The sequence below is a fragment of the Zootoca vivipara genome, chromosome 9, assembly GCF_965207765.1.
Source record: "Zootoca vivipara chromosome 9, rZooViv2.hap1.1, whole genome shotgun sequence".
Classification (NCBI taxonomy): Eukaryota; Metazoa; Chordata; class Lepidosauria; order Squamata; family Lacertidae; genus Zootoca; species Zootoca vivipara.
Genome location: NC_142592.1, coordinates 50947984 through 50959582, shown reverse-complemented (window position 1 = coordinate 50959582; position 11599 = coordinate 50947984). Strand labels below are relative to the sequence as shown.

Sequence of the window (11599 nt, the reverse complement as noted above, 5' to 3'; positions counted from 1 at the left end):
TCTAATCCCTGGGAAGGGGGATTAACTGTTAAACCACTCTGGGCATTGTAGTTCTGTGAGGACTAGAAGTCTCCTGACAATGTCCAGCACCTTTTACAAACTACAGTTCCCAGGGTTTTGAGGGGGAAACCAGAACAGTTTAATGTGGTATAATGCTGCTTAAAATGCATACACTATACACTATGCGAGAGAGAGACAGATTCCACAGGCAATAACACTCCACAATGAGCACAGGCATTCAAGGTCCCCACGCTATGAATATATGGCAGAAGGTCATAAATGCAGATCGCCATACCAAAGTAACCTTAAACTATTGTTCTGGGAAGCAGTCAGTCTTCAGTTCCCTGGTGGAAGTGGGAAAACAGAAGTGAGAGCAAATGGGGGCTCCCAAACCATTTATGGCTTTATGAATTATACAAAGCCTCCTCCATTCTGCCGAGAAGTAAACAAGGCACCTTGCGCAAATGACGTTAGCTCTTTTGTTTACTGGTGTGGCTTTATGGGCCACACTTTGCCTGCACAGCGCCCACCCGCCTGCCGCCTTTGTGAGCCACTGTGCCACCTAATAAAAAGCAGCAAATAACACTATCAACACATAATGCGCTTCAGTGAGAAGGCTCTTTTATTTTATTTTATCCCATGCTTCTATTGAAACAAACTTTCGGATTTGTTTGCAACTGTTTTGAAAATAAAAAACAGGAGCACTTATTCCACACTTTTCAGTGCCTCTCTTCCTGAAATATTATACAGTATTTTGAATCAGTTTTCAGTTACAGGAAGTTCTATGGCTTTTCCTGGAAAGGCAGGCAGGCTGTGGCAATAAACATGGGGTGCTCTAGGAAAGGGATACAGACATAACTCTTAGCAGCAGCAATGTTTCTCCCTCTCTGAGGAAGGGCCCTGTAAAAATCTAAGGCTGCCCACCTAAGGCTGTGCGGTATCTTGCACTGACCCTCAAATTAATGTAAAGGAGCAGAGTAAGGATCTGAATAGCAGTAAAACTGTTTAGATTAAAAGGTATGGGGAAATGAAAAGGTTCTTCTCTGGCATCAAAACGATCAAGGCAGACACCCAGTGAGCCTCTTCAGGGAAAGTATTCCACAATAGTGGGGGCACTACTGATAGGGTCCTTTCCCTTTCCATCCACCCTAAGGAAGCAACAGAACCAGAAAATAGCCTGTTGTGAAGATTTTGGTGTATAGAGAGGCATATGGCCCACTGAAGCCAATATGGATCACTCCCCCCATGCGTATGATTCCTACTATCCATTCTGAACCCCTTACATTCTTACTCACAGGTCCTTCTATTCTATAAGTGCTGCGGATAGAATTGCATCCTAACAACCTGATCTTGTGGGCATCCCGGCATAAGCGTGTGCAGAATGGGCAGTCTTCATTTGCAAGCCTAGGCATGTTTTGTCAGAATTATTATTATTATTATCCAGCCACTCTGGGCGGCTTCCAATAGAATATTAAAATACAAGAATCTATTAAACATTAAAAGCTTCCCCAAACAGGGCTGCCTTCAGATGTCTTCTAAAAATCTAGTTGTTTTTCTCTTTGACATCTGGTGGGAGGGTATTCCACAGGGCGGGCGCCACTACCGAGAAGGCCCTCAGCCTGGTTCCCTGTAACTTGGCTTCTCGCAATGAGGGAACCGCCAGAAGGCCCTTGGTGCTGGACCTCAGTGTCCGGGCAGAACGATGGGGGTGGAGACGCTCCTTCAGGTATATTGGACTGAGGCCAAATGTGTTCAATCGCGGGTCATACTTCCAGGTAAAATGTGCAGAGGGCATTGTTGTGGTTGTAACACTCTTAATAAAAAAATAAAATCAAATAGAAGCGGTTGAACCCCACTGCAATTAACGGAAAGTGCAGCTGGATCCTGTGTCTATCGGAAGCAATTCCCACCGAGTTCAGCAGTGTTTGCTCCCAAGTGCATAGGATTGGAGCGTAACAAGTGCGCACCCAGATTCCCATCTAAACCTACAGGCTTTGGACTGTTTGTATGAACAGCAGCCCGATCCTGTGCAGAGGCAGGCACGTGTAAACAGAAAGCCCCGTTGGGTTTTTAATCCTCTGTAAAGTGCATACTGTACAGGAGCGCCAGCCGGCTTGAGCCCGTTGGCTTTAATAGGCTTAGGTGTGCGCCATAGGATCTTGGCTACTACGCGGCACAAATCCTGCCAGCCGCCTAGCTATCACTTAAGGAGCAAACGCGCCGCAGCTCCTCGCTGCTGAAAGAGGAGCCGCGCGAGCCTCTGGGTTCCGTACGCTGACGTCACCCCCGGGCCCGGCCGAATGGCGGCATCCTTTGGGGATACGGCGCATGCGCGTGCTCACCTTCCAAGGTTCCCCATGGCAGCGCCTTCCGCTTTCGAGATTTTGCGCGTTGATCGGCCGGAACGGTTAGGAGAAAGCACGCTTCCTGCAGGCGGAGGAGCGCTTGGGGCAGGTGAGATGCGGGAGGGAGCGCTTTGCAAAGGGTCGCTTCGTGTGGACGGGAGCTGCTTTCATTTTCCCGGGAGGGTTGTGAGCAAAGCCGTTTGCAAACTCCCGGGAGAGAGTCCTGGGCACGGAAAGCGCGCTTGTCGCCCCTGCTGGATCTACCTATATCCCCCCTGCCTCCGCCTTGCGGGTGCGTTTAACTTTGGAACTGGGTGCGTTTCATTTCATTTCCTCGGAGCGAGTCACATCCGTGCGCGCTTCCTTACGTTACGCTAGGCTGAAATCCGTACAGATCGCGATGGGATCTCTGAACTGGCTGGGGCTTGCTCTCCAGGAAGCGCGCTCCAGAGTCCAGCCTTGCGTCAGAATAGTTAGGATCCGTTTGCCGGGAACAGATACAGTACTGTATAGGTTTGCAACCCGACGTGCCCTTCCCGTGAGATTAAACCCGGCTTAACACAGCGAGAGATAGCAGTACTTGTGAGCAAACGCGACCAGGCTCCTCCTGCAGCTTCTTCCTCCCTGACCGTCCCCTCCAACTGCATTTCTTCCCGAAAGGTTCACCTTTCTTTCCCTAAGGTATCTTTCTTTAAAGAAGTCCCTGCTATATCGAATCCTTGTACTGGGGCTGGTGAGAGATAGAGTGCAACATCTGGAAGGCAGCAGAATTCTCACCCCTTTTCAGTCCAGGGGCCACTTTGTCTTCTCAGCAACTTTCCAGGGCTGCATGCTAGCAATGGGGGCAAGCGCCCTAGGTGAAAGCAGTTGGAGCAACAAATACAAATTTTGCCTTTCAACAGCGTGCCAGTTTCTTCACACAGTCTCACTGTCTCGCACACCCCTCTCGGTCCTCCATCCAGAAAAGCAGGAAGCATTATGGCCATATCTGCACGATACGTTTAAAGCTGTATCAAGGCACTTTAAACAGCTACCGGTATATGGCTCCCTCCAAAGAATCCTGGGATATGTAGTTAAAGGGTGCTGGGAGTTGTAGGAGACAACCTAACTACAGCTATAGTTCTCGGGTTGGTTTAACAATCAATTCTACCCAGGGAATTCTGGGAATTGTAGCTCCATGAGAGGAATAGAGGTCTCCTAACAGTTATCAGCAGCTTTAACAAACTACACTTCCCAAGATTCTCTAGTGCCCACCATGACTCTTTTAAAATGATCTGGTACTGCTTTAAATACAGTATATAGTGCAGATGGGCCTATAAAAGTTCAAGGAGGATGTAAAGAAGGGCCCTTAGTAATGGGACAAATATATGGAAATCCTTAGACTTCTTTTTAGTTGCTGGGACTATGAACCAGGGGGCTACTCCAACCTGGTGTCCTCTAGATATTCTGGATGGCATAGCCAATGATCAAATATGATGGCAGCTTTTGTTCAAAGCATCTGGAGGACACCAGCTTGGGGAAGGTTAGGCTATGCCGATAGCTTAATGGAAAAGGTAAGTTTTGAAGGTACAAAATGTTTTAAGAATGTTGAAAATGGAAGTACAGTACGGTAGACGTTTGATTGAAACGTACTCTTGGCGTACTAGACTGTCTCACTACTGCAACCTTCCCCCATTTCTAGTGAGGAGGTGCCCACAATTCCATGTGCCGCCCAGTTTGTGCTTGGAGATGTCATCCAATCTTTCCTACTACGCTTTACGGATGGCCCACTTGAGCGCTCGGATATTTGGAGAAGTGGCTCGCCCAACTGATTCATCGTCCATGAAAGTCGTGAAGCTGTTAAGCGAGCAGCCCTATGCGAAACGGAAGGAAGTTTATGACTGGTATCCTCCGCACCATACCTACCACAACCTCATGACGAAACTTCGCTTCTATGGCCTCTACAGGTGATCCAGGCGAAGGGGGTGATGATGAAGGGAGGATAGGGGACTGAGAGGAGAAGGTGGCTCCTTAAAATCTACAGCTGGTGAAGGTGGTTTGAGCCTGCTTCTTTGCTTCAGGCAGAGAGGAAGGAACCATGTGTTTTGTGTGCACAAGATTCCAAAGTCAGGTCTTTTTAGTGGAATCAAGAGAGGGGAACCTTGTGCCCTCCAGTTTTTATTTATTGACTCATTTATATACCACTGAACTACAATAATCAAAGTGTTTTACAAAGATAAAATACAAAAAAATTAAATCAGTTAAAACTATAAAATCAAACATCAATTAAAATGCCTACTGGATTAAAGTCTTCAGCCCAACAGGGAGGGGACTTGTCTGACTTCAACTGGAAGGGAGTTTCATAAAACTGGACCCACAGCGCTGAAGGTACCTTTATTGCTGGATATGAGCCATGGTTTCCTGTTTTCTCTGTTATCAGGCCAGCTTCTTCCAAACAGCATTTTAGGCCATGAAATCTAGCCCTTTTTGACATCATACTGGCTTCAAAATGCTTTTTGCGTAATAGACAGTGCATGCTGCTATTTTTAAATCCGGTATAACAGCCATCCAGGTGCTCTCTGTTGCTGGGGAGAAAATGTCACAGCTGCCCATTTCACAGGAGGGCATCCCTTTGGCACAGGAAAGATGTAAATTACACACTTGGCTCTTGCAAGCACCTTTCTTTAGCAGGTCTCTTACTCCGAGATGCCTACATGGGTTAACGATCTCGCTTTTCAGAAATGCATTTGGCTGCAGGCAGATAGTCAGTAGGCATTTTATGGGGGTGGAACAAAATCATGGCCTGAAAGGTACTTCATGAACATCTAACAATATTAGCAGCTTGACAGCCTTAGGCAAACGACATTATCTCGCTAATGGACAAGTAGAGCAACTCGGAAAGGTAAATCAAAATTAAAGCTCTAATTCAGTTCAAGGCTCTTTAATCAAAGTTGGCTTTATTAAAAGGCATACTCTGATCCTATGAAGTATAAGCAGAATGCTTCCTGCAGCCAAACAAGACACATGAAGCGATTTCTCTCTTGGGTCTCATTAAAGCTCCCCCCTCCCCCCTCAAAACTTTTGCATGATCCCTGGCAGTTTTAAGAATACCGCATTGACAGAAGGGTACAAGTTTCAATAATGTGTTAAGCGGGAAAACTAAAAGGATAACTAGTGAAGGATAAAGAGTACTTCACAGGAAATCTTTTTTCTTGGCTGTAAGGGGAATTTGTATTGCTCTTAGCTGAGGCATTTCTGTGAGTCTTTACATAGGCCATCCCGTTATTGTACCTCGAACCTGGATTCCTGAAAGGCATTGATCTCAATTTCCATTTTATGAAAGTATATTCCTAGCCCTCATGGTTGTTACTTGAAAATTGTGGACTATGGTCAGTAGCATTGCTACCATTAAGGGTTAAACTTAAATATTTATGCTCTATAAGTCTAAGAAGTTGGTTTTATTAGAAGATGGGTGAAATCTTATACATACTTACTTACCTCTTCAGGTCACCCTTGAGGTTATGGTCTGGTTCACACACGATGTTAAACCATGGTTTGATTGATTATCCACACCCTCTCCAGCAGCTTAACTATGGCTTGTTTGCTGCTACAAACCATGATTTGAAGCCAGGGTTTGTTGCTGGTATAAGAACCTTGGTTTATTTTTTAACAGTGACTTGGTGTTGCATGCAAATGCAACACCCTTCTTTAGCAATGGCTTGATTGGGCCATCCCGCCGGAGATGTTCATCAAGCTTCAAATGCAAAACATCCAGAAAACAAACCCAAGCTTTTCACAAAACAAGCCATGCATGGTTTCTTATCTGTGCTACAGGTTACCCAGACCTTTGATGGCTGAAAGTTCTGCCCCTAGTGACCCTGAAATCATTGATTTGAGAGTTTTAAACTAGTTTTAAAAGGTTGGTTTTAACGGATTCTGGAAGTTTTATTAGTGTTATTTTAGTGCTGACATGTTTGCCCCCCAGGCCTCCTTTTGGAGAAAGAACAAGATACAAATTTAATAAGTAAAGTCAAATCATGCCTTGTTGAAGAAACCATGGTATACTGTTATGTGCAAAGCCGGCCTATGAGCTGTTTGAGAAAACACTCGCTAAAGAACTAAACATGAGGCTTGTCTCCTGTTTCTTATTCAAACCCATCCAATCTTATGATGGCTATCCCGTTTCATGTAAGAAAATAGTGCAACTGTTTGAACACTAAATACGAGGCAAAATGTGCAGGCACTGTTCTCATCTGTTTAGTTTGAAACTTGCCTGCTCCCACTTTTCAATTATGTTCCTCCCCCTTTAAAGAAAAAAAATCCCTGCAGATACCAACGCTTCGGTGCTTTTAACCAGCTTTGTTTCTTTCATTTCAGAGATGAACATGAAGACTTCAAAGATGAGATGAAACGGCTGAAAAAGCTGCGCGGGAAAGGACGCCCTGTGAAAGGAGAAGGAAAGAGAGCGCTGAAAAAGAAATAACACCGTTGTTGCAGTAAACCTTGTATTTAATAAACACATCTTGGACAGATGGTGACTGTTTACTAAGTAGGCCGGGGAATTTATCTCAAGATGAGGCATCCTTTGCAAACGTCTTGCCCCTATAACATAAGGAAGGGAAAGGCTGTAGCAGATTTATCTGCATGACCCCGTCAATTTTGGTGGTGGTGATAGCAAAAAGGGTGGATTCACTCTGCTGGGGTCAGCAGAGGGGGTCTCCTGAGGACTTGCGGCCTCCAGAGGGTGGGCCAAGGATGAATGTTGCCCACAGGAGCCAACTCCCAGGGACAAAGGTCCCTTCCCCACCCCCCAAAAAAAAATATTTGAAGGGGCCAGGCCAGGCCATAGTTGACAAACATTGCCATTCAAATGGTGTGCATGCCCGGCGTCTTGTGATCAGTTATGCAGGGTGGGGCTTACCTGGGCCCTCCCAATATTTTATTCAAGTTGCCACCCTGATGTTGCCCCTGAGCAAAAATAGTTTAGCTAGCCGGTCCTGTTTAGTATTATTATCAGTAGTGGTAGCGGAAGTAGTATTATAATTTGTTATGCCAAGTTCCCAGGGCAAATTGCAACAATTAAAACACAACACGACGATATTGCAAACAGATTAAAACAATTTTAAGATTACGGAAATAAGGCGGGCATGGGGGGGGAACAAATCTCAAGTATTAAAAGCTAGGGTAAGGAATAGGGCAGGGCAGGGGTCAGCAACCTTTTTCATACCTTGTGGTGGGCCGGACTATATTTTGGGGGGAAAATATGAATGAATTCCTATGCCCAACAAATAACCCAGAGATGCATTTTAAATAAAAGCACACATTCTACTCATGTAAAAACACCAGGGAGGCCCCACAAATAACCCAGTTGTGTTTTAAATAAAAGAACACATTCTACTCATGTAAAAACACGCTGATTCCCGGACCGTCCGTGGGCCGGATTGAGAAGGCGATTGGGCCGCATCTGACCCACGGGCCTGAGGTTGCCTACCCCTGGAGTAGGGTCATCTTTTAGAGTGACCTGTGGCTTAGTGGCAGAACACCTGCTTTCTCTCACCGTTTCCTCCAACCTGCCCTTGAGATGACGGTGGCCATTCTTTAAAAGCACAGGCTTAATTACATCTCGGTTGGCTGTCACCCTACATCCTTTATTGAAATGTATAGAATTTGTTGCATACCGAAAAGTGATATATGCTGTGAGAAATCAGACATGTTCTTTGCCTAAGAACTACATGGTTAACCGAAATATGCATTTCTCCTAAAAGTGTGCAATAAATTACAGCGAGGTCTTGGTATAATGAGCACCTTTCTTTTAGCTTCCATTCCCCATTGTCAGGAGTACATACTTGGAACTTCCGGTCTCTAAATTTAAGGTCCCTTCCCCTATCTCTCTGCCAGCCTGATTCTTCCCCTTTTTTATATGAGGGAGGCAGCAACAGGAAAAATGGGTCCTTTCTCTTGTGCTCCTTCCTTCATTCCTCACCTCCCAGATCATTTGCTTCTCTCTTTCAGTGTTTAATTTCATGGGTGTTTGTCTCGTTTTTTAATCCAATGCCAGGATGTGTGGAACCTTTGGCCTGCCAGATGTTGTTGAACTACATAGTCAACCTTACGTCCTACTCAGAGCAGACCGACTGAAATCAATGGTGTTAAATAGTCATGTATATTTCAATAGGTCTCTTGTGACTTCCGTTGAAGGCAAGCCTGTGCTAATTTACATTACACAAGCTCGGAGTGCTATGCCAAGATATCAGTTTTGAATTTCCTTAGAAGGTTAGATCAGAGGGCTGCTTTTTCCCATTGTATGGAAGCGTTCACAGTCACTGGATAGTTTTGTTTCCGAAGCTCTTAAAATAAGCTAGATGCTGGAGAAAACTGGTCAGAAATCAATAAAAGACCCTTTCTGAAAACTTCATGTTCTAAATCATTAACACTACCATGCCGAGAACAGACTCTGATAAAATGATAATATAATTAGAAGAATGATAACTGAATTTAATAAGGATTTAAATTTATTAGGAACATAAGAATCTGCCTTATATGAGGTCAGAGTAGCTCAGACTAATCCATCTAGCCCACAATTGTCAAGTCTGGCTGACAGCATCTCTCCAGAATCTGTGGCTAGCAATCTTTCATATTGCCTGTTACCTGACCCTTTTAGCTCGAGATCCCAAACGATTGGATCAGAGACTTTCTGCATGCGAGTAATGCACTCCTATCAATGGGCCATGGTACCACAAGAGACTTATTAAGGTTTAGAAGGGATTGAAGCATCACAGCCCAGAAATACCGTTTTGATGGAAGATGGAGAAAGGCTGTCAGCTTTCAGCCTTACAGCAAATGGTGGTGTTCAGTTTCTTGGGGTGATTTTGCCAATAAGTGGTTCAGGGATTTAAAAAAACAGAAATATCTCAAGTCAATCCAGTTTTTGGTTGGTTTGCATTCTGGACAAAGTCAATCATAAGTTGAAAGAGTTGTCATATTTTGTATGAACTACTGTATTGATGGTGAAAGTTATCCTGTTCCTTCCTTAATCCCACTCTCCTATTTTCATCACACTTATTAGATTTGGGGTGTTCAGACTTCAGGCTTGATGGATCTACTGTGCTGTTGTTTACTATCCTCCAGCCAGAGCCAGTGCAGAATAATGGTTTGCGGGGTTGAACCAGATACAAACTGATGGCTGTAGGGAGGAGGTTATAACCAGTTACCCACTACAAGCCATGAGCAATACACTGCGGTGATCTGCATATGCAAATACAGATCCATATCTGAGAAACTACAGATGTAGGGATTTCAACAGAAAACTCTTAACACTGGCTCACACAACTGCGGGAAGATGTTCTCCAAGACAATTACTCTTATTTCTTAGGTGCAAGACCTACACACCATTCCTTTAAAGCACACCTCCCCCCAAAGGATCCTGGGAAATGTAGTTTGTTAAGGGTGCTGAGAATTGTAGCTCTGTGAGGGGTAAACTTCAAGCCCCATGATTCTTTGCAGGGAGGGATGTGTGCTTTGGTGTGTATGCAGTAACTGAGATAAATAGGTAAAGGTAAAGGGACCCCTGACCATTAGGTCCAGTCGTGACCGACTCTGGGGTTGCGCGCTCATCTCGCATTATTGGCCGAGGGAGCCGGCGTATAGCTTCCAGGTCATGTGGCCAGCATGACAAAGCCGCTTCTGGCAAACCAGAGCAGCACATGGAAACACCGTTTACCTTCCCGCTATAGCGGTTCCTATTTATCTACTTGCATTTTGATGTGCTTTCGAACTGCTAGGTTGGCAGGAGCTGGGACCAAGCAACGGGAGCTCACCCCGTCACAGGGATTCAAACCGCCGACCTTCTGATCAGCAAGCCCTAGGCTCAGTGGTTTAGCCCACAGCGCCACCTGGGTCCCTAACTGAGCTAAATAGTACAAGGCAAACCATGACAGCATTTTATGGTTTTTTAAAAAAATAAACCTAGAAGTTTACTTGGAAGTTTCAACTATTGGGAGTCAGAAACACTTGCAGATTTGCTAAAATCACCCAGCAGAACCCAATTACGCCAAGTCAGCAGAGCTAATATATTATCATGTAAGCCGTGGGCAGGGACTATGTTGTTTTTACATTTTTGTGCAGCACCTAGAGAATATTTTGTGCTTTATGAATAATAAAAGCAAGAGCAGGCAATTCTCTTCTATTCCTGGGGAAGGTGGTCATATTATATAACATCATCAGAGTTACGTCTGAGTGCAAGAGTTCATTGTTCCATGGAGAAACCATGACTTGTGAATGACCCAAGATTATCAGGGAAAGGGTCATTCAGTGGTCACTAGGAATTTTTGTTTTGTTTGAGCCAGCTGGTATTGCAATTTTTAAGTGTGCTGTTTGCAAAGCCCATGGCCTTAAGGCAGGCATAGGTAAACTCCGGCCCTCCAGATGTTTGGGACTACAGTTCCCATCATCCCTAGCTAACAGGACCAGTGGTCAGGGATGATGGGAATTGTAGTCCCAAACATCTGGTGGGCCAGAGTTTGCCAATGCCTGCCTTAAGGTATGTCCTCACAAACTTCATTTGTTCAGGACGGCACAAATAAGGCATACTTGTTTATAGGTAAAGGGACCCCTGACCATTAGGTCCAGTCATGACCAACTCTGGGGTTGCGCGCTCATCTCACATTATTGGCCGAGGGAGCCGGCGTATAGCTTCCAGGTCATGTGGCCAGCATGACTAAGCCGCTTCTGGCGAACCAGAGCAGCACAGGGAAACGCCGTTTACCTTCCTGCTGTAGCGGTACCTATTTATCTACTTGCACTTTGAGGTGCTTCCGAACTGCTAGGTTGGCAGGAGCTGGGACGGAGCAATGGGAGCTCACCCCATCGCAGGGATTCGAACCACCGACCTTCTGATCGGCAAGCCCTGGGCTCTGTGGTTGAACTCATAGCACTGCTCGCGTCCCTTGTTTATAGGTAAATAGGTCTAAATGCAGTTCTTTATCAGAAAGGGTTTTAGCATCCGTATAAGGGTGCTTGGGCTTATACTGCATTGTTTGTATTTTCAAAAGGGTTCCAGATTTTTAAAACAACGCAGAGAGCATAAGTTAGGCACTCAGGGTCTCACTGTTTCCAATCACCTGTTTGTTTGATTTTTCACTTTACAATTTAGCTGGAGTACTCAAGGGTACGGAGTACCAGCACCTTTTTTTTCTAGAATTAAAAAAGCACTGGTTTAAAGTATGGCACTTACTGTAACAACTTCCTGGTGACTAAAGGCACCTTTTTTTCCTAGA

The 11599-nt window shown here is 45.0% G+C and overlaps 1 protein-coding gene across 4 annotated transcripts; it reads left to right on the top strand.

Annotated features, from left to right (window-relative positions):
* The first annotated feature begins 2410 nt into the window (after positions 1-2410).
* Positions 2411-6854, top strand: MRPS33 (mitochondrial ribosomal protein S33). 4 transcript variants are annotated; one of them, XM_035127676.3, is made up of 3 exons: positions 2411-2454; positions 4027-4291; positions 6702-6854. In XM_035127676.3, exons 2-3 carry the CDS (start codon positions 4074-4076, stop codon positions 6805-6807), a joined length of 324 nt encoding a protein of 107 aa, XP_034983567.1. In that variant the 5' UTR covers positions 2411-2454; positions 4027-4073; the 3' UTR covers positions 6808-6854. The 4 variants fall into 4 exon arrangements, with proteins under 4 accessions (XP_034983567.1, XP_060135919.2, XP_060135918.1 ...); XM_060279936.2 differs by having other exon boundaries at positions 2411-2637; XM_060279935.2 differs by having other exon boundaries at positions 2411-2659.
* The last annotated feature ends 4745 nt before the right edge of the window (positions 6855-11599 follow it).

What these genes read in the sequence shown, in the direction of transcription:
- MRPS33 (XM_060279936.2), top strand. Translation starts at nt 2,460, where the DNA reads ATGCGGGAGGGAGCGCTTTGCAAAGGGTCGCTTCGTGTGGACGGGAGC. An exon ending in CCCCTGCCTCCGCCTTGCGG is followed by an intron (nt 2,638 to 4,026) that starts GTGCGTTTAACT and finishes CCCCATTTCTAG; the next exon opens with TGAGGAGGTGCCCACAATTC. An exon ending in CGCTTCTATGGCCTCTACAG is followed by an intron (nt 4,292 to 6,701) that starts GTGATCCAGGCG and finishes CTTTCATTTCAG; the next exon opens with AGATGAACATGAAGACTTCA.